The 23,725-nt window shown below is 42.4% G+C and overlaps 1 protein-coding gene across 4 annotated transcripts in view; it reads right to left on the bottom strand.

Annotated features, from left to right (window-relative positions):
- VPS13B (vacuolar protein sorting 13 homolog B) overlaps positions 1–23,725 on the bottom strand; it is a 996,761-nt gene that overhangs the window by 253,629 nt on the left and 719,407 nt on the right. For all 4 annotated transcript variants that reach the window (XM_075063129.1, XM_075063127.1, XM_075063130.1 and 1 more), the window contains exons 32-33: positions 8,994–9,120; positions 7,012–7,155 (exon numbers count right to left, since the gene is read on the bottom strand). In XM_075063129.1, coding sequence (XP_074919230.1) covers positions 7,012–7,155; positions 8,994–9,120 — 271 coding nt within the window. The remainder of the gene's footprint in view (positions 1–7,011; positions 7,156–8,993; positions 9,121–23,725) is intronic.

Raw genomic sequence — 23,725 nt, 5'->3', positions numbered from 1 at the left:
GAATATTGAACACAGAAATTAGAGATAAAAAAAGTTCTGTTAGGACCATCTAATCAATTTCCTTGCAAGGGCAGGACCATCTCCTATAGTTTATTTTCAAGTGTTTGGTTCAGTCAAGTTTTAGATATCCTAAGTTATGATGTCTTCCATCACTTCCCTTGGGAGACATTTTCACAGCTTAATACATTGATTTCATAAGTTTTTTTTTCCTGATAGTCATCCTAAACAATCCCTTTCTTTTATTTCATTATATAACTACTACTTCAAATCCATTCTACAACCCTTAAATAATTCCCTTCTTTCCTTGGTGCTTACACCCTTCAAATATTTGCAGATTTATAGCCCCACTCTTCTCCTTTGTCACCTCTCAGCCAAACTATGCATGTTCAGCTCTAAAATCTTTCCTCATAAATCAATTCCCAAATCCCCTAAACATTTCTTTATTTTTCTTTGAAATTCCAGTTTGTAAGACGCTTCAGAGAGCTCCATGCTGGGGGAGGTTGCTTCATCCCTAGATAACAGGAGCAGATAGAGGAGGCCCACTTGCAGGTGAAAGAAACACAGGGGAGCTTCTAAATGGGGCTAGACAGGAGCAGAGCAAGAGAGGCATTTTTTGGAGTCATGTTTCTTACTCTTCTGGCATGCACCTCAGTCAGAGAAAAGCTGGGGCTCTGAAGAGGTGCAATGTACTAACAAGGAACAAAAAAGGTAGACAGAAGAATTTCTACTAGCTGTGACTGACAGGTGTGGCCCTGCCTCTAAAGCTACAGAGCAAGTGATTAACCCTTTGTGGGAATGGGTGTTGCGGTTAAGAAGAGACTAAAAGCAATATTCCAGATACAGCTATATCAGAGCCCTACAGGGTGGAACTATTATCCCTCAGTACCAGAGTGTGATTTTTACATTTGCACCACTAAACCAAATAGCCTTTTTTTGCTTCTACAGTTCATTGCAAACTCATGTCTGATTTATTGTTCATTATTACCCTAAGACTCTTTTAGTATTTCTGCTTTCCAAGTATCTCCCATTCACTGAATCTCTGCTTTGGATTATTTCATTCTAGAATTATTAGCTTGCATTTAAACAAGTTTAAATGTTTTGTTTTGTTTTCTGCCCATATTCTGAAATGCTCTAAATCCTTTAGTATTACTCCTAATCATCACTGGTGCTCACAACCATCCCAATATAATATCACCCACAGTGTTCATAAACATGCTGTTAGACCCCCTTTTCTGAATAATTTATTAAGATAACATGTTAAATAACATTAACTTTGGGAGCAATAGCTAATAGTTTAAGACCCACCTGTTTCTCTAAATGCTTCTCCCTACCGCAAGCATTGCTTCCTGTTTTTAGTTATAGCCAGTTTGCTCTCATCCACATCCTTATCATGGCGAGTTACTGGGAAATTAAAGAAACTGTTGGATCCAGGTTTGATAAAATGAAACCAAATATTCACTGCTGGTATATACTAGTTCTCCTCTACTAAAGTCAATCAGGTAGCATCAATAGTGTATTTGTCCTTTGTGAATAAGTATCAGCACTATACTGATGACAATGCAGCTCAAAACGTCTCTCAGTCTCCCCTAGTAGCTTACATACACATTGAACAGGAGGGATGACAAGATGGAATCCTGCAAATCTCAATGTTAGGGCTCTTTGGGAAGATATACAATTGTCCATTTCTACCTCTAGAATCTCTTGAGGCAGAAGGAGCTGAAGTGGAACTCTGTTCATTCAAACAAGATCATCCAGATGCAACAATACCTTAATAGTATCAAAAGATACTGATAAATTTAACTGAATCAGGTTGGCCACCTTACGGCTTATGTGATCGTAGAAAGAAATCAGCAATCGATATAATCACTGAGGTCTCTATTCCATAACCATAATTGAACCCAGACTAAAATATAATACACACATATGGAATTGAGGTGTATCTGAGATGGTCCATTACAACCTTCTTGATAACTTTTCCTAAAAAAGGAAGATGTTAAATGTTTCTTGAAGAGGAATCTAAACACCATTTATTTAAGTGTGGCTGACCTGAGCTATCCAGATGATCATCTTATTGTACTTATCTTACTGAGCACTCATATTGCAATAGTGCCAGAAGAAAGGCAAATCAAGTCCCTGTCCCAGGGAGCTCACAATCTAGGATTATGACCAGACACAACAAGAGGATAAGCAAACAAGCAGAGCAGGGGACAATATAACAGCAAAGGCTAGAATGTTTGCATAAATTAATAGTCTCAGGGCAGGTCTACACTGGGGAGCGGGGATTGATCTAAGATATGCAACTTCAGCTACTCTATTCGCGTAGCTGAAGTCGAAGTATCTTAGCTCGACTTACCGTCCTCACGGCGGCAAGGCAAGGGAGACAATTCAAGGATGGTGGTATCAGAATAATGGACCATCAAGATAAGCAGCTTTTCTACTGATGTGAGGAGGGAAAGGTTGGTGGCCCAAGGCCAGAGAGAAGATTTCAGCTGTCAAGGTGTGAGATAACAGCTTGAACAAGAGCTGTGGCAATCTTCATCAATAATGAGATCAATGTTTATCTCCTAGCTTTAATCAGTCCATCTCACAGGTCATAATATCTCAAGAACACCCAAACTGTATGAAAGCCAACTAGCGAAGTGTGAGTTTCTCATTTGTAGTGGTAAAGCACTGTTACTCCAGATGCATGAGATATGTTAAAAATCCTACCAAAAGTAAGATTTCTGCTAACCAAAATTTATTTACAATCAGCACATAAAGAGACTTGATCAAGATGATGAAAAAGGGGTCTGCATTGAATAAAGGTTTAAACATGGAAACCTGGGAAGCCTGGGAATGATCATGTGAAGTCAATGTCATTGTCTAATAGCTGCCATATGAATAGGCTTGGCAGATTTCAATTTTTTTTTAAATAATTTTGACAGATAATATTGATGTCTATTTTAAAACTTTTTTCAATTTTTATCTGTTTAAATGTTCACAGTTGTAGGAAATTTGGAGGGTTGATAGAAAATAGGCAGGTTCAGACAATTATTTAATGACTGCAGATGCTGAGATTCAAAAAAATTAAAGCTTTACAAGCATTAAAACACAAATATTCAACATCACATGTCAAAATATACAAAGTTAATATCCTTAACTCAAACTCTAATAAGTTCTTTAGCAGCATTTTTCTTACTTTGCCTACCTCTACATTTTGATTATCATCGACAGAAATATTTTTTGTCACTTTGTGTGTGTATGGAGATATTGACTTTTACCGACATTTACTGATGAAAATCTAACCTTTCCATGCCTACGCATGAATTAATTTAATTGTCAATACAAGACATATTTCACTCCAAAAGTTTAAATAAGCTTGACTTATTCCAATCAGCCTTGTGCCCTCAGTGTGAAGTGGAACTGTATGTCCACGTAAACACATTTCTGGGAGATTTTAAGCATAGCAGGGGAAGGATTAATCCTGACTTACTTCTAAATTTGGAAAAATATTTGTTACTTAATACATCTGACAGTGCTGAAAAAAACATATTAAGAAATAAAGGGAGTTGCTAGTAGCTATTAAACACTGCCCTGCAAGAATGGATTGATGTTAATCTTTCTCTAGTCTTTCCATTCTACTTGCAGTGTTCCTTCTTCCATTCCTGCTTCCAGGCCAACCACTTCTTTCAACATACAGTAGACAAGAAACAGGCTCCATGTTACCCATACAAAGTTTATAGTCAACTGGACACTGCATACTACAGGAAATCTAGTCCCCACCAAGCCCCAAAGTTCCATGATCTGCCCCTAAATAATTCCATTATGCAATATTTCTAGGAAGACCTTTAAGTATTCAAATCTTCACCTGGAGACCCTTGAAGAATTCACCATCCACAAGAAAAGCACCACTATACAGAGAAATCTGAAGTACTAAAACTTTTTATTGCTATAGACTATGTTCTCATATTCTTAGAAAACTCCAGTGTTCTACACCCTCAATTGCAGACTAAAGGTAAACTATCTCTGACAGATTCTTAACAAAAACTCAGTCAGATGTGTTTCAAGCCAAGTCTTTCCATTGTGTTTAGCAGGGGATGAACAGGAGGTAAAACACTTATTTCTTTTACAGGCCATAACCTCAAGAAATTCAAGGTATTCCCTCATCTCCTCCATTTTAGAGAATGCACAAATGCGTATTTTATTAGTGACCTCTGTTTATTCTTGGTTACTTGTGACCTATCCAGGTGTCTCTGAAGAGAAACAAAATTGCTAAACAAGGAACATGAACTAAAAGTTTCCCAGTTCCCTCATGCTGTGTATCATTAAAATGTGTGAAATGACAGACTTTCACCTGGTCCATTTCAACATTATATGCCTGCGGAGCTCTGAGTATTTCTTAAAGCACCAGCAGGACTGCTTATCTTTGGTGTTCGAAATTCATGCATGGACTCTCTCCAGAATGAAAATTACATCCAGAATGCATCATAATGTCTGTTATACAATCAAAGACTTCTGTTACTTTAAAAACCTGGCAGATCACTGCTACATTATCTTGTCTCAGATTTGGAAGAGAGGCCTTATACATTTTGTACTGGAAGCAAAGCCAAGCTCACTATGAGTATTTCATATGTGGGCCCTTCCTCTGGGTCTCCCAATGCATTATACACTATCTGCCTATTTAGCAGCTAAGCTCCTGGGGGCATACACTGCCTCTTTTTCTGTGTTCTGTACAGTATCAAACACAGTCAGCACTTATATAAAGATAGCTTGAAATCTTTATTCCTGCTCTGCCCCTGTTATATCAGGTAAAAGGATTGAAGTGGCTTAAAGAGACCCTTAAAGCTCTGAAACAGAGAAAATTCCCTGGTTCAGGAACTGTGTGAAACAACTGTAGCGTTGCCCTCTGAAGACTGTCAAGGAAGCTCTGATATAAGGGGTGTGCTGGAGGCAGGGCTGGGGGCAAAGCTGCAGCACAGATTGCAGGCAGCATTGTAGCTCACAGGGCAGTCCAGGGACGCTGCTACAACTTAGACAGGCCCCCTGGGGAATGTGGGATAATTATAGCTGGATGCTTCTAATAAAATGGTTAGCAGTCAAATAGTTAACAGTGTTGACATATGAATTATCATTTCTAGATTCAGACTTAACTCATTGATATGAGCAGGGCAGTTCACATATATCAGCTATTACTTCACCCTCTGAAAACTCAAGAAGGCAACATGAGGTGAAAGGCATGTGGAGAAAAGACATTGAGGCATTGATGTAAAGCTGGCTCCACTTTGTTATTTTAGAGAAAATAACTGGACAAAGGAGTAATGGAAATAAAACATATCATTACCCTACACTGTACTTAATCCAGATAGTTTTACTATTTATGACATAACTAAGAATAATAACTCGAACTAGAAATGTTTTCCTTTATTAATTATCTACAGTGTGTATAGAAAGAACTGATGAAGAACAAATGGGCACCTCTAGATATAGTGTAGAAAAAGCACTCTGAAATGATCTAGTAAGTGACTTTTATTGCAGCAAGTTTGTGTACTAAGCACTAATAGTGCAGAACTTCTTCACGGCACCAGCTCAAAATTCAAGTTCTGGGCACTTGTTCAATGTTTATGATTTTGTGCATTCCACAGGGGATGGGAAAACAGTGCCCTGTAAGTTATTTATTGAAGATATTCCCATAGTATACCTACTTACAATATTCATTTCCAAAAGAGGCTGTGGATCTGCAAAGTATCCAAAGAAGAGAAAGACATAGTGTATTTCTTTTATTACATTGTTAATGTTTCAAAGGTGTAATGAAATAATGCCCCCCGCAATCTTGGTGAGGGACAGGGGACAGACGGTGAGTTTTCATTAGACTTAAGATGGGATAGCCCCTGGGGTCCTGAGAGCAGGGGGAAAGGGAGCTGCAGGCTCAGCTGCTTCAGAGCACTGTCCCCTCCTGACAGCCCAGAATGCATGTGGAGATTGTGCCTGGGCAGGAGGGTAAGTACAGGGAGGAGAGGAGAGATTTCTGTACCTCTCCCTTCCACCCATTTGCTAGACTTTTGGAGGAAAACGGAGACTTGATTGTCTCATGCGTCCCCCTGCTGTCGATGAAGTTCTTAGGGCATGTAGCAGTCATTCCACTGAGCCTGCTGCTGCTGCCCTGCCTCACCCTGCCCTATAACTGAGGTATAATCTGAGCTCTGTTGCCAAGATGCTGTAGGTCTGATCAGATCTCCAATGTTGTCGATCAGGAAGGATTTATTTTTCCAGGGGGCAAGGTGTCTTGTTGGTTGGAGGCCTAGTTTTAATGAATGAAGACAGAATTTAAAAGTTCAAAATGTAGTAAGTGGGAAGTTTGTAATTTTGTTGCAACTTGAGGCTGGTGTTCATTGCCAATGACAGGCTGATAGGGGCTGGCACCTGGAAGTAAACATGGACGAAAGACCCGAGTGATGGCTGGTGGACCCTATTAGTCACAAGAAAGATGTTAAGTGTTCATAGATTGAGATACCTTTTATGTGTATCCTCCTTTTCACTTGCAGGGGGAACATAAAATGATTCAAAGGTGGGCTGAATCCTAGACATTAGAGTGAAGGGGATCAACCCTGAATATTGGTTTGGCCTGGAGGTCATTTAACACTGTATTGGATTCAAGTAAATGAGTGGTATATCTTGGGGGGAAGTAGGTTGTTGAGTCTTCCATAAAAGTTAAACATTAATAACCTTAAAACCTTCTGCCTTAAAATCCATCCATGTGCCTTTCATCCTCCCATGTCTCCTGATCAATGTTCTCTCATGAGGAAGCTTTTACAAAGCCAGCCCAGAGTGACTTCCTGAAGAGTATTTGTAATTAACAAAGCAGTAGGCACAGCTTAATTTTCAAAATAACAGTGGAGTACAGTATAAGTAAAGCTTGATAAACAATAATGTGTGTAATTCATTTACTTACACATGTTTTCTACCATCATACATAATGTAAATGTCTGATGTGAGCCACAGTAATTCTAAAAGAAAACAGGTTATATAACCTACCTCAGTGCTCTTGTCGGAAGGCTCCAGTCCAACCAAATTGGCTTGTACTAGCTGCTGTAGAAGTTGTACTTGAGCTACGCTGAGGAAGAAGTCCAGGTTTGTGGTCATATTCACCTCCAAAGAATGTCCGCACACTAAAATCTCCTGTGGAGAAAAAACATGTCAGATACTAGCTACTAGGCGGATAATTTACATTTTAAAGGTAAATATACCACAATTCTCTGTCATACCCAATTTAAGCCATTTACACAATGTTAATTGGGACTGTTAAATCTATTTCTCTCTTTTAGTAGCAAAGAATGGTGTGCCAGCCATAAGACTTCTTGTGAAGAAGTTGTGTTTAATACCTTGCTTTGCTTTCAACAGCATATGTAACCATTAACACAAATCTTGTATGTAAGTGTTTCATGTGTGAGGTCTTGTTTTTTTTTGTAATATCAAAACACTAGATTGTCAGATTTTTGTTTTTCATTTGCTTGGCAATGGACTACATTTCTCCTTTGCCTTGTGCTTCCAAGAAGATACACTTTTTTGGAATATAAACTCAGCTCAATTTATATTGAAATCATATGTTGGAACTCAAATATAACCAGCCTAATTGATTTCTCTTTGCCTGTAAACCACTGTTAATATCTTGGCAGAGTTAGCTGGATGACCACTATTATAGTTATACAAAACTAAAGCTCTTGACCATTGTTGGCAAGTGATTCAGAGATGAACAGCAGAATCAATCCATAAAGTTTGCTTAATAAGCAGAAGCATTGCCCCTTCTCATGAAGGACATGTGAATAATGTTCATATTCTTGGTAATCTATAGTAGACCCCACCCTTCAACCTTAAGTGTCCCCTAAGGAATAGATTCAAGGAGAATCTGACTAGCCCAAACATTTAAATTCCTGAATGTGAGCAACAGTAATGTTCATATGTTTCTTTTCTATGAATCCTTTCCATGCATCTCACAGCTATCCCCTGAATTTTCTTTTAATTTAAAACTCTCTCCCTCCTTCACTTGTGATGGCACTCTGCATGAAACACAAACTCACTGCAATCTTTCCCTCACGTAATTAACATCTGTTCCTTCTTCACCAACTTGCACCTGTTACAAATGTGCAAATATGATTTTCATTCCTACCTTGGTTTTGCCCTTCCCAGGAGGTAGCTATTATGAAAAATCACTCCTGCTAGCTGGCAAACAATGACTGGCACCTCCCTCCAAATAATGTGTTTTAAATTCCCTACCCATGTGCTAATGCCAAGAAATGAACCACAGTCTATTGCGTGTAACAGGCTCTTCTAATGAGCTGACCCACAGACTGGTAAAAGTTACAGCTAAATCTTTCCAGTCAATTTGGAATATCCTGAGGAATCCCTATTACTCCTACTACGAAAAGTAGCACGCCTTTGGAAATTTGACCGTAGCACACGGTGTTTATTTGATTCTTGTAGAGATAATGTAGTTTTCAGGTTTGCTTTTATGGGGCTCATGAAAATAGTGTTTCTTAAATATTGTGCTGGATCATGTCTTCTCAACTCTTTTAGTTATAAATCCTTTAAGAACTCTGCAGTGCGCCTACCATAAATCTGACCACTTCATAAGTCTGCTGAATCATGTTTCCCCTCCTTTCATCTGGTTTTTGACAAGAGATGGTAAGCTGTTTGGGACACAAACTATTTCTGGGTGTTTGTACAGCACCTGGCACAATGAGATCATGGTCATGATGAGGCCTTTGAGTGCTATCATAATGTAATTAAATAAAAAAACTGTTCAAACAATGCAAATACTAAACAATAACGGTGCCATAGTTAAATACCAAAATTACAGCAGCTCTATGAACAGTTTAAAAAAACTTTTTCCTTTTTCCACAAACACACTATTTTAATATTGTTTAATATAATATTTTCTATCAAGATTAAAATTTGTGAAGGGAACAATAAAGAACATGTTAAAAAGTCAGTTATTTTTGTTTAAATTTTGTACTAACCTCTGTGTGCAAGTTTTCTGGTGAAATTACTTTTGTGAAAATGATTGCAGGAGCTGCAGTTATTCGCACTGTGAAATCTGTTAAAATTGGAGTTAAAATTGCTCTCCGTTCTTGATGTCGCCTTATGCTAAAAGAAAAAAAAAAAGATTATTACAATAGATTGTAAGCAGCTTAGGGCAGAGACCACATCTTCCTGTGTTCTTTCTGTGTACAGGGCCTACCAAAATGGGGCCTCAATTCTGATTGGGGCCTTTGGTTGCTACCACAATACAAATAATAAATAATTATTAATAACAATGGTCCCAATCTGGCTGTCAGGTCATTATCCCCATGGACAGGACCATTGAAATCAGTGGAGCTCAATGCAGAGTAAGGCCTAGATGGATTCAACTGCAGGATCAGGGCCAATAATTTACTTGAATTACCTCACAAAAGACAAAAATTACACATTTTTCTAATGTTAAGTATTAACATATTGCACAAACCAATTGTGACCTCAGTATGTTTGAAACCAAAATATATCTAAATCTTCTACTCTGCAAGCAATCCACCAGTATACACATGATACAAAGTGATGTATTATTGTTTTTTCCTTTTACTGAATTAATATACATTTAAGATTAAATCACTGTGAAGCAGTTCAGGCCACACACATTTGACCTACAAACAACATAAAATAATTTTCAAAATGTGTTAGTAATCTTTATATTTAAATAGGTGTTCTTGTATATCCAACAAGACATTTACATCATGCACAATATACTTTGTAACGAAACAGTTAAAGCTGCCACACACACAAGTGGCACAAAAATCACAAAATCAAGTCCATGAAAAGTTAAGCCATCTAATGATACAGAACCTCTACTCCACCATTCACACTTCACCATCACCGTAAATATTTTACACCATAGACCACACATAGACACCTAAATTCTGCCCCCATAGTGAAGCAATGCCAGCCTTCCAGCATCCCTTTCTGTGACTGGATGAGCATGCTGTACATTAGCTCCTTCTAAACAGGATACTGACATTCACTTTCCACGAACATTTGTGTCAGTAAACTGGATACTTAAATTAACTTCTGGTTATTTTTCACTGTTACCAAAACGCAGGATGAAGTCATTTCCCTTTTTTGGATGCATCTATCAATAGCCCTTGTTGACCCAACATACCAGACTAGGATCTCTGTGTCAATTCAAATAAATTTGCCACAGACTGTCATCTATGAGGACCTCCTCTGCCATTCTTCCAATGAGGAAAGTTGAATGAGAAAAGCCTGCAGTGAAATCAGATGGCCCTCAGTCTCAACAAGATCATGGGTAATGCGAGTCCTCTGGGTAGTATCTGGTTGAGCCATTGCCTTGAGATCTGGTCATTGAGCACATCTGCTAGAAGACTACCTACCTTTCTTACAAAGACAAGCTAATCACTGGGTTCCATAGAGGCAAACCCTGACAACTCTTAGAACATGACTTTCATTAGACCAATTTCTGCATATTCAGAAAATGAGAAACAGCTAACTATGAACAAGCTATTAAACAAATAATTTAAGTTCAAACAATATACAAATTATTCTAACATATATCCCAACAAAATGCCCAGGTTATGCATTTTCTCTGGCTCATATAAAAAAGAGAAACTAAGAGACAATTGTGTCATAGGGGCTTTTAAACCCTTGGCTCTAGAATGCTCGAAGAGAGACTCACATACACGTTCTACCATGGCAAACAGCCTTGAAACTGGTTTTGTTGCAGGACAAAAAACTCTCACAATGGTAATCAGCAGAGCCATAAAGGATAAAAGTAAGAAGATTTCACAATGATTCTTTAATGTGGCTAGGCTCTGGTTTAGATATATTTCTAGCAGAAGCAAACTCCAGAGATGAGAGTGGGACACAGAGCCCTATTGGTAGCTCACTATTCTGTGTCAGCAACTCATCAGGCCTGACATACTCACCGCACCTAACACCCTGTTGTCGTGACATTTATGCAAAAGATGACACATAATATATCACTGGAAAACTAGTAAGTCATTGATCATTAATATTCTTGTGTAATGTATGTATGGTAAACCCACAAAAGACTTTATAAATGTAAGCAGAGACAGAATGAGCTCTACCCTGATATCTGGTGGTGAATTATGGCGAGTGTGGAAAAGAATTTCAGGGGCTGATCGTGTTTGCATAGGCACACCCATCCTGCCTGGCATAGCCTACGGCAGCCTAGGATGGTTGCTTTGGCAGCTGTGGGATCCCCAGTTTCTTTGTTGTTGGGGCGGGAGGAGCAGAGTGTTGTCACCCTGACTGTGTGTATGAGGAACTGTGAAACTGCTTTGTGACAGGGAGTCTCACCATCAGTTGAGTGGCACTTGCTAGACAAGGGAGTGGGCTCCTTGTGTGAGCCAGAAGCATCAGTTGCACCTCCTCCTCTCTCCACTGTTGAATACCAGAGCTGATTTTTGATTCCCTTAAGAATCTTAGTTACAGGTTCCTGAGCTGAACTCACTAAGAGCTGAAATCACTGAAGAGCTGTGCTAACTAGTGGGGAGCCTGAAGCTATATTGCGGAGTAGAGCAGCTGGTGGAGCGGAGCAGTTTGTGAGACAGTTGGAGTGCCCATGGAGGGAGCGGAGCCGAGCAGTTTGCGGGACTGCTGGAGGGGATCACAGGACGGCTGGTGAAGCAGAGCAGCTGGCAGAGTGGAGCAGTTTGTGGGACGGTTGGTGCGGCCCACGGAGTGAGCGGAGCAGGGCAGTTTGCAGGAATGGCTGCAGCGGATCACGGGACGGCTGGTGGAGCAGAGCAGCTGGCAGAGCAGAGCGGAGCGGAGTGGAGCTGAGGAGTTCGTGGGGAAGATGGAAGCAGAATCCCATGGTGAAGCAGGGCAGTTGGCCCTGGACCACATAAGCTGCCCCTTTCTACCCAGGCTGGCGGAGGGAAAACCCCTGCAGATAGACTCTTGAACTCTGGGGCTGCACTGACCCGGGACAGAGATTTTTGGGTTGTGGGACTTTTGGGACTGTGGGTGATCTTTGGGTTGCTGGACTCTAGGGACATTTGGGGTATTGGACTTTGGAGTCTTGGGGTGATTTTGGGGTTGCTAGACTCAAGAGCCCAGGGAAGAGGACACGGCCAAATTTCCTGGGGTGGGTCTTTGCTCATGGTTTGGTCTATGAACTCTAGTTGAGGTGTTTTTCCAATTTAATGCCGTGTTGTTTATCTCATGTTATTAAACATTTTCTGCTACAGTGAAACTCTGTGCTTGCAAAAAGGGAAATATTGCCTCTTTGAGGCACCCAGGGGTGTGTGTAAGATTTTCCCAGGTCACTGAGTGGGGGCTTGAGCTGGTTTTGCATTACATTGTAGGAAAGGGACCCCTACGTATTGAACCTGGCCCTTGTTGCTATCAGTTCGGCCTGGCAGAAGGGTTACATAAATATATGATGGAAATACATGACTAAACTGTATTTAAACAGGCATGTCCAGGGGAGTTGATCAACTGGTTTTCTCCAGACAAAGGAAAGAGGCTAACACCTCAAATCAAGTGAGGTTGCAGGAAGAGATCATTTGCATTGTAAGAATCACCAGGAGGAGAGAAGACAGTATGGAGTCTACACCAACAGCATGGCATCCACATCCAGCAAGGAAAAGCCTCTTTGTTTGGACTTACTTTTCAAAGACTACATTTCCAAGGTTTACTGGACTATAAAAATAAAGGGAAAAGAACCCCATAGTTGTCCATCACTTGGGGGAGTCTATGGGACTGCAGCTCTTGAAATCACAGAACATTTGGTCCCTTCAGCCAAGGAGGATGAAATCTCTGCAAGCTAAGTTTAGATTGTAACTCGCTGAAATTAAGTTTTAGTCTTAAAAGCATATTTTTATTTTTGTTTGCTTGTAACCCTTTCTATCTTTATTCCTTATATCTGAACTCACTTAAAACCTATCTGTGATTAAATAAACTTGTTTTACTTTTATCATAAACCAGTTCAGTGCTATAATTGAAATAACAGTATTTGTCAAAAACTAGTTACATTTATGAGCTGCAATATATTGACTCTTTAAAGGAGCAACAAACTTAACTTCTATTCGTGTTCCAGGAGAGGACAGGACACTAGAAATGCAGATGATTTTGGGAAAATTCAGGAGCAGGAGGTTCACTCTGCAAAAAGCAACTGGGTGTTAGAAGCCAGGGTGTATGTGGGCTGTTGATGGCAGGGTTGTGAGCCACAGCAGCACAGCATTTAAGGCATCCAGAGTTGCAGGCCAGGCAATGACACAACCCCTTACTGGTCTGAGTTGAACCCCAAAACATTACAGAGAACCTGCTCTTTCAAATTCCATGTTCCTTGAATTTTACTCTTCTGGCAATTAGTGTAAGTGCTCAGGATGTGATGTATTGCTCCTGAGGGAATTCTGCACCAAAAAATTAAAAATTCTGCACCAAAAAAAAAATGCACACAATATTTTAAAATTCTGTGAATTTTGTCAGTAAATAAATGTGGTGGCTCCAGTATAGCAGGGGGGAACACAGGCCACTGGCTGTATGATCACCCTGGAACCCCCCACCCACAGGGACATGGACTTGGCTGTGAGGTTGCACCCGACCCTGATGCAGTGCAAGGGCTGGGCCTACCCTAGAAACACCCTGGGGCCCTGCCCCTGGATCCAAGTGTGGAGGGGCTTAGCATGGGGGGATCCAGGAGTGGGGTGAGAAGGTTCTCTGTGGGGCAATCTCAGTGCAGACAGCTCAGTGGGGGTTCCAGGTGAGGGTGTGTGTGGATGCATACAGGCTTGTTGGGGGGTTCTGGAAGCAGGGGCTATGGGACTCTGCATGGAGGTCCAGGTGAAGGTGGCTGGGGCTCAGTAGATGTGTGTGTGGGGAGGGATGAGGCTCAGCAGGGCGGTCTGGGTGTGGGAGTTCAGCGGGAGGTTCTGGTGCTGGGGGAGTGGGGCTTGGTGGGGTGAGGGTCTGTATGAAGCTGGTTGGGGCTCAGTGGGGTGGGGATCCAGGTGCAGGTGGGTGGGGCTCCTTGGGGTGGGGGTTCAATTACTGTGGGATCAGTGGGGGGGATCTGGGTGTGGGGGGGTGGGACTTGGTAGGGGGTCTGGATGCAGGGAGTGAGGCTCAGCAGGGTGGGGCTTTGCGTGCGGGGTGGGTGAGGTTCGGCAAGGGACTATGGGAATGGGGAGTCCAGATGCATGGGGGTTGTGCAGATGGGGGAGCAGCTCCCTATCCAGTTACCCCTCCCTTGCAGCTGAGGCACAATGGGAGCAGGAAGCTGGGGAAAGGGGTTCAGAGCTTCCTGCAGCTGGAGGAGAGTCTGACTCGGCCATTACTTGCAGAGGAAGAGCAAGTCTCATCCTCCCCTGCCCCCAGCCCAGCTGGTACTAGCAGCTGAGCACAGTGCACGATAGGAGCCACCGGGCAGGGCATCCCCAGCCCCCGCCCCCAGCAGTGATTTACCTCTTCGCCAGGTGCTCCAGGCACCCAAACCAACATTTTTCTGTGGGGAAGCAAAAGAACCAGCAGGGGACATGAATTCTGCATGCACAGTGGCACAGAATTCCTCAGAAGTAATGTGTGCAGAAAGCATGGTAAATTATAGAGGAATACTGTCTCCAAGGTAGCTCTGCCCTAGGCTATTTAAGATTATTTAGGGCAACTTCAGTTTTACACACAAGTTGATTGGCAGCCAGTACAGAATACAGGTTTAATATTTGTTGAACACAGGTATAATATACTCTTGCTCAGATGGTGGGCTTCTGCATGCCTGTCATGGTTAGTCCCACAGGGATGACTATGACAAGATCAGCATCTGAGGGAAAAGCAAGGAATATTTCAGGGGTGGTCAACCTGTGGCTCCGGAGCCACATGCGGCTCTTCAGAAGTTAATATGTGGCTCTTTCTATAGGCACCGACTCCGGGGCTAGAACTACAGGTGCCAACTTTCCAATGTGCTGGGGGGTGTTCACTGCTCAACCTCTGGCTCTGCCACAGGCCCTGCCCTCACTCCACCCCTTCCCGCCCCCTCCCCTGAGCCTGCCGTGCCCTCACTCCTTCCCCCTAACCCCCAGAGCCTCCTGCATGCCATGAACCACTGATTGGGAGGTGCAGGGAGGGAGGGGGAGGTGCTGATTGGCAGGGCTGCCGGTGAGGGAGCTGATAGGGGGCTGCTGACGTATTACTGTGGTTCTTTGGCAATGTACATTGATAAATTCTGGCTTCTTCTCAGGTTCAGGTTGGCCACCCCTGGAATATTTGGTTATTCAAAGACGAAAAAAGGCCCGTCCGGCCTGTGATGTTAACTGGTAGTCCATGAGCAATGATGAATCTATCCAGTCAGACCACAGGATCACAAAGCACATTCACAGTCAGTTGGCAGACACCCTCAACTGAGAAACTGGTCATTGATTTTGCCACTTCTATAAATGCTTCTCCCTGCCAATCAGCATCTCGTCAGTCTTATCTAGATTAAGTTTAAATCAAATGGCTTTCGTCCAGGTCCCTATTGCCACAATACAATGGGAAAATAAGGAAGTAAGTGTTTTTGTCTTTGGTGAAAAGGAAATAAGAATTGAGTGGCACAGGCATACCACTGACACTGAAAGAGCACACTGCTGTGTGTTAGATAACTGTCTGCCCTAATGTATATAAAATTGCTGGCAATTATGACTTAAGTATACGCAAGACAAAAGAGAGATAAACCTGCATTATTACGTGGACACAAAAACACCAACCTGATCTTTGTTTAAATAAATTTTGGCCAATAAATATTCTCATTTCTTAAATGTGATATGTTGATTTAGTAGATGGACACTGTGCTGCATTTTAAAGGATTTTTTTTAAAAGTAACACAGGTTCAAGACTGATTAATGTTTTCTTCACGTGCCCTATACCATCTGCCTGCACTACTTTACTTGAACTAATTTACCTATCAAATAATATTAGTTTCTTTGCTTATCAATTAATATTAGTTGGTAATATGAAAAGGTGTCAATTCAAGTATTAGCAAAATAACTGTAAGTGTAAACAGAAGCCAAACACAATACACTTGGAGAGAAGGAATGGCGCAATCAAAAATGAACAAAGAAATAAGTTCCACTTTGAATTACTAAGTCTTCCACACTGCATCTAAGAGCACTGCTAACTTAACACAGGTGTACACCACATGAGCTCATGAAAAAACTTGATTGTGAAGAATGTAATGATGGTTCTATGTCCAGCGTACATTTAATCCGAGGTCCACTTATGCATCTGTTATATATTTATGTCTTTTTTTTAACCAGTACTTTCAGAGACATTAAAGTAGTCTGTCATCTATACTTAAAAGTACAGTACACTTAAAAGACCATACACTAACATAAGGCTGTGAGGCAATAAAACTTTTGTGGTAAGGTACACTAGTACCCTATACTGATTGCTGGCCACCAACTGCTGAACTAAGGCTATACCTGAGTATACCTAGAAACCCTAATCATGGACCAGGACTTCATTGAACTAGGTGATGCACAGACACAGAACAAAGAGGTGGTCCCCACCCTATAGAGCTTACAATGTAAGTATAAAACAAGAGACAACAGTGGTGCCTCCCATTTTATGAGGAGAGCATTGCCTAGGGAGTGGTGTCCCAATCCCTCCCTGGAACAAAACTGTGGGCACTTAGCATTCTGAGCTGTTGAAAATACATCTATGGTGGGGAACCCCCATCGTTTGAATATGGATTTGAGAATTTCGGGATCCATCTCCCATTTGTGGGTTTGTGAGAAGTCCCTGCTTAGTATATCTGCTGCTGTATTCTGACATCCCAGCAGATAGGATGCCGATATATCTATGTTGTTGGTGATGCACCAATTCCAAAGTCATATTGCCTCTGTACATAGGGAGTATGATCGTGCTTCCCCTTGTTGGTTTATGTAAAACATGCATGCAATACTGTCCATGAGGATCTTGATGGCATAGTTCTGGATTAGAGGGAGAAAATGGTCGCAAGTATTTTGGACTACCCTTAGCTCCAGTAAGTTTATGTGCAGGTTGGACTTCGCTGGGGTCCAGCGGCTGTGGACCATACAGTTGAGTATGTGTGCCCCCAACCTATTATGGAAGCGTCTGTTGTCATTGTCATGGTTGGAGTTCTTTGTTGGAAAGGGACTCCTGAGCAGATGTTCTTTGATTGTGTCCACTATGTTAACAAGTCTTTTAATTTCTGCGTGGCATTGTGAGGCATCTGTTGAGAGAGTGCCTGTGCAGTATATACACTGTTTGAAGCCAGGCCTGCAAGCATCACATGTGGAGTCTGGCATGTTTGACAACAAGCGCAGTTGCCAACACATGCCCCAAGAGTTTTAAACACATTTTGGTGGATGTTTGTGGGCTTTCCCTCACCGTTGAAATCAGATTGACTGGAGTGACAAAGAACTGTTGGGGTAGCATTGCTGTCAGAGAGTCAAGACAGGCTCCTATGAATTCCAACTTTTGGACAGGAACCAGTCTGGACTTTTGCACATTTATTTGCGATCCTAAGTTCATGAAAAGGGTTATTGTGCTCGGCATGGCATTTATTGCTTCTTGCTGTGTTCGTGCCCATATGAGGCAGCATCCAAGTATGAAAATATTACTCCATGTCTGTAGAAATGAGCTGCAATGACAACGAGAACCTTGGAAAAAATGGTTGGGGCAGTGGACAGGCTAAAGGGTAGTACTCCATATTGGAAATGCTGTTTCCCTAGGGTGAATCTCAGGAATCTTCTATGTGATGGCGCACGGTAATATGAAAATAAGTGTCCTGAAGGTTGAGGGCTGAGAGCCAATCTCCCTTTTCTAATGCCGGAATTATTGTGGTTAGTCTCACCATTTTGAAATGTTGTGTTCTCATGAATTTGATGAGTTTGCATAAATCCAGGATGGGTCTCCACCCACCCATCTTTTTTTGAGTTAGAAAATAGTGTGAATAAAGACCTTTCCCCCTGTGTTGCAATGGTACAGGTTTCACAGCACCTAATTGCATGAGGTGGTTTATTTCCTGTTGTAACAGGTGCTTGTGAAAGGGATCCCTGAAGAGGGACAGGGAAGAGGGGTGAGTAGGTAGGATAGAAATAAAGAGGATGGAGTAGCCCTTACGGATAATCTCAAAAATCTATTTGTCTGTCATAATGATGTTCCAGACTGGGTAGTATGGTGACAGGTGGTCTCCAAAGGGGCGGAAGACTATTTCTGGTTTCGGAATCAGAGAGTGTGGAGGTCTCATGCCTTCGACCATACCTTCAAAATGATTGTCTAGCGATGGATTGTTGAGACACTGAAGACTGATCTTGGTTCTGCCGATGTGTGTTCTGTCTTTGTTTACGCCATTGGTCGCACTGTCTTTGGGGCTGAGAGTATGGCGTAGACCAGAATCTCTGGTTGTAAAACCTGCCTTGTTCCTTTTTGTTTGCAAGTACGTAGATGTCCAGGGTTTTTAAGGTTGCCTTCGAGTCCTTAGGGTGTTTAAAGATATATTGGTTTTGTCTGTGAATTGTTTTTGACCCTCAAAGAGGAGGTCCTCAACTGCTGCCTGGACCTCCCTTGGGAATCTGGAGAGTTGGAGCCAGGATGCATGGCACATGACCATGGATGTCGCGATGGATCATGCTGCTGAGTCTACAGAGTCAAGGGAGGCCTGCAGGACAACCCTGACGATGAGAGACCCTTTGGAAATGTTCTCCTTATATCGTTCTTTTTTGTCATCTGGTAAATTTTCAATAAATTCTGACATTTTGGATAACATATTGTGTGTATATTTAGCCAGCAGAGCTGTTTAGTTGGCTATGTGGAACTGAAGTGTAGCTGAGGAATAGGCTTTCATCCCAAAAAGATTTAGCCTTTTCCACTCTTTATCATATGGGGTTGTTCGGGCCTGGTGTTGTTTCCCCCTTTGATTGACTGCCTCTACCACTAAGGAGTTTGGTGTGAGGTATATAAATAAAAATTCAGCCTCTTTTTCTGGCACATAATATTTTTTGTCAGACTCTTACACGAAGGTGGTGCTGTAGCAGATGTCTGCCAGACTATTTTTCCAGGCTCCATAATAGCATCATTAATTGGCAAAGCTATCTTTGCTACTGGGGATGTGTGAGGGGTGTCACCTGATGTGCCAAGATACCACTGAGCCTGCCTGTTATGCCAACTTAGGCACCCTTTTTACCTGTCTTGCTGAGCCAAGCTATTAAGCTTCCTCCAACACACACAGGCAGAGCCACCCCAAATTGCAGAACAATACAGACACTGAGATCAGTTCTGGGAAGGCTCAGTTTAAGGGACTTGCCTGAGCACTCAGTTGTCCACCTCCCTTGGAATGCAGACCCAAAGATATATTATGAAATCCATCTCCTTCCTCAATGTGGAGGAAGGTATGCACAGCCTCTCCCTTCCCCCTCTTCAATTAAGAATTGTACACAAGGGGTTATGTTATAAACAAGAAATAAGTTTATTAACTACAAAAGGTGAATTTTAAGTGAATATAAGAGATAATAGACAAAACATAACAGATTACTGAACAAATACGCCAAAGTATGCAAACTAAGCTCAATATACTTAAGAAAAAGGTTACAAAATGTAATTTCTTACCCTAAATGTTATTTTAGGGAGGTTACAAAGCTTCTGTGGTTCAGAGTTCCAGTTATATTTCTTTTCAGACTGGATCCCTGCCTCATTCTGGACTCTCCCCTGCTTTCCCTTCAGGTGGCTTTAGCAGTCCTTCTTCCTGGGCAGACAGGCTATGGGGAGGAGGAGTCTCGTTTGCCTTCCGCTCCACTCTTAAATAGGATTTGCATAAGGTAGGACTCCTTTGCTTCCCAAATTTAATCTCAGTGGAAAGTTACAAGAAGTCCCAGATAATGTTTAGTGTCAGGTGACAAGACCACCTGACCTAGTAGTGTCACAGTTACATTCCCGGATGCCTCCCAGGAGGGGGAAATATTAGTATTTTCATGGTTTTGTTGTCCCTTCCTGATGGCTCATCAAATCTGATGGCCTGTTGTCAGGTGGGTGTTTTCCCAATACAAACCCAGTTGTGATTGTTACATAGTCCATATTCCTAACTTTAGATACAGAAATGACACATGTATAAAAATTGGTTAATCACATTTAGTAAATTATAACCTTTCCAATGATATCTTACAAGACCCATCTTGCATAAAGTACATCTTAATTATGTCATATCCATAACATAAGCATATTTCCATAAAGAATATGGAGTGCAATGTGACAAGATGCCTGGAGCATTTTATGTTGAGCTTCTGGGTCATGCCAATGAAATGTCTAGGGATTCAGCAACCCTTTTGAAGAAGTTCTGAAAGGATTTGAAATCATCCCCCACAATGTGTGTAGGGGTGGCATTATGGTTTCATCCGGTGATAAATATGAGAGGTAAGTAGGCAGCGAATTATCATGTTTGGCTGTGTCCTCAGGTTCCTTGGTCTCTTCCTCTTGTGTTTCTGAGAGTTCTGGGACAGTTGATGAAGGGGACCTGGCTGTTCTGGAGCTAGGCGGGCTAGGGGGCCTGCGTTTTTGGGCCCTATACATTGCCCATGGATCGCAGTATGACCAGTTAGGTGGGAATGGTATGGGGGGTGGTGCCCACGGGTGACCATACCATCCTCGTATATCCTCGTATATCACCGTGGTTGGTGATAAAATGATCCTGGCTTGAGTGAGGAGTGTATATTACTGCATCATCCTCTTCTTCATCACTGGAGATAAGAGGGGCTGATCTGCAGGGAGTCGTCAGCTGGCTTGGTACTCTTCTGGATGGGTACCGTCTGTACCGAGTAAAGGAAATTCAGGTACTGAGATCACTGTCAGATCCACATGCCTCATGAATCACTGGAGAACCGTAAGGCTTGGTGTTGGAGATGGCATGGCGGAAGGCCCAGGAGCATGAGTTGAAGCTACTGATGCTGAGGATTTAGAGCTGTGTGGCATAGGTACAGCAGGGGGCGACATTGTACTGCTCAGTGCCGAGATCATCTTCGCTGGGTGCCGAGCTGGAAAGTATTTTTTTTAGTGTGTGAACCTCCTACAGAGCTTGCCTGAATAGGGTCTTTAGCTTTTCGGGAACTCTGTGCCAGATGTTCTTGGTGTCTTGCGGTCTGGTGCTCTCAGTGCCGTGGGCACAGGGGCAGATTTTTCAGTTGGAGATCACTTTCTTTTTGGTGATTCTTGGTGCAGGGATGTCTGCAACCACTTTTTGGTAGCCTTTCTAGGAGTAGCTCCTTGGCAGCCATTGTTGAAGTGAAACCCCTGTCAGGGGCTGCTGCTGGCGGTGACCGTTGGCCAGCGGGACACCTGGACTCGGGGTCGGAGGCTGGCCTGAGGGATTTCTCCATCATGAGGAGCTTCAGTTGGAGATCCCTGCCTTTTTTTGTCCTGGCTGTCAGTTTTCTGCGGTGTGGGCACCTTTGAATAATGTGTGTCTGGCCGAGCGTGGCTGCCCAAGACTGGTATGGAAAGTCTGCAAGTCAGGCAGCATTTAAAGCTAGGTGAGCCGGGCATGCCTGAGGGAGTCGGTCTCTTGTTTGAGGCTAAAGTTGTATGCCTGCTGGAGAGACAGGGGTAGACAGGGAAGGCGAAAGGAATTTTTTTAAAATGAAAATTGAAGAAATTAGATTAGGGCAAGCGGATAGGGAAGCTAACTACAATTAATCTAAAACTATCATTATGAGCTATCTACTATTAATCTTATCTGAGGTAAGAGAGGGCACTGATGATCGCTCAGACCCAAGCCAAAGGCAGTAGAGAAGGAACTGGGGGACAGCTGGCCACACACCACTATGTAACCGCTCGGAGAGGCGCAAGATGGCTACGGCCCATGTGCTGCCCAGCCGGGCTCTGCTACCTCAAATCTCCAATTACAAGCGCAGGGCCTGTAAAGGTGTGTGCCCACAGGGACACTCTTTGAAAAACAACAGCACTTCCGTACCTTCCAGAGGTATTGTGAGGATAAACAAATTAAAAGATTACTAAGTCCTCAGATACTACAGACACGAAGACTATATAAATGCCTAATATAGATGACCAAGTACCAGCCACCTGGCTGTATAAAGGTACTCCTGTTAAACAGCAATGACTGAGCAAAAAGAACATTTCATCCATCTTCGTGATAGCAGCCAACAGCATTTTTTGTAGTGGGGTACTGAATAAAATAATGCACTTGCATGTAATTGGTATAAGGCTTCGTACTGTATGATGATGTGCACATGACATTTAAGCTAATGTAAATATTACAAATGAAATAACGGAGTTACTTGAATAAAGTTTTGCATTATGTCCCTAAAATTTTCACAAGTGTAAGCATGGTCTGAATGATCTCTCCATTGACTGCTAGCTGGGAGGGGTGAGACTTTAGGAGAAAACTGTATTTACATGAACACACCTACTCTGCCTACATATCCAACAGATAGAACTGTGTTGCTCAAAGTGTCGAACTTTGGCTATTGTTGGGTTACAAATCACTTTAGTACTAAATGAAGAGGTAGTGAAATGTCATCAGTGTTGCTGTCTTTATTGTATGAGTAAAGGGGAGCAGAACTGTGCTTAACTTGTCTCAAATGAGGGGGTCACCCTCAGCTGAAAGGATCTCACTAAGCCAGGGGATCAAATGCCAGACCCCAGTGTGGACTCTCCTTAATGGTCCCTGGTCTGGTTTAACCTATTCCTCCTCACTGTTCAAAGACAGAGCTAAATAGGCTACATTAGGAGTCTTTTGTTATTTTAACTGCTCAATAGAGCTGAAATCACTTGTGGAGGGACAGTGTTTCCTTCCAATCTGCTTCAGGTTCCCCCACTAAGAGCTGACAATCAGTAAGAGCTGCAAATCACTGAGAGCTAACAATCACTAAGAGTTGGGTGGAATTGCAAGAGACTGACCTGCAGAGGTCACAGCAGAGAAGCAGCAGGTGGAAGCGGTGAGCAGGTGGCCAGTGGAAGTGGAGAGGAATGAGCAGGATGGCGAGCAGAACGGCAGCTGGCGGGGCTGCCAGCAAGAGCAAGTACTCAGATAGTGGAGCAAGCCAAGTGCCTTCTCCCCCGCTACCCCTGCAGGAGGTGAACACACACGGATGCACCTCTGAACCCTGGGTCCTCAATGACCAAGGACAACCACTGTGAGTGGGGTATGGTGAGGGAACAGAGAGGGGCACAGTTATTGAACTTTTGGTTGTAGAACTCAAGAACACGAGGCAGCAGACACTACCTCACACACTCTGGGGTGGGCATCCTGCTCACAGCTTTATGATTATCAATCCTGCTTGCGGCATTTTCCCTAATTAATGTTGGGTGACTTCCCTCCTTTCATTAAAAGTTTCTTTTCTACACTCGGACCTTGTGCTTGTGAGTGGGGAAGTATTGCCTCTCAGAGGTGCCCAGGGGTGGTATGTAATTTCCCCAGGTTACTGGATAGGGGCTTTTGTGTTGTATTGTTAAAAAGGAACCCCTAGATATTGAATCTGGCTCTGGTTGCTGCCGGCTCCACCTGGCCGAAGAGTTACACAAGGAATCTCTAATACACATACCATATGTCTATTGACCATGTTTTTTTTTCTTTTAGTTATTATTGAAGCATCATCCATTATGAGGGTAAAACTTTATATATTTGCTTTTTAAAACTACATGAAAGTAAGACCTTAAGAAATAATGCAAAAATCTTCTCAGAGGGGTCTCTCAAACTGTGAGTGACATTTTGTACCATAGATCCTTG

The sequence above is a fragment of the Chelonoidis abingdonii genome, chromosome 2 (genome assembly GCF_003597395.2).
Source record: "Chelonoidis abingdonii isolate Lonesome George chromosome 2, CheloAbing_2.0, whole genome shotgun sequence".
Lineage (NCBI taxonomy): Eukaryota > Metazoa > Chordata > Testudines > Testudinidae > Chelonoidis > Chelonoidis abingdonii.
This window is presented reverse-complemented; position numbering and strand designations above follow the sequence as displayed.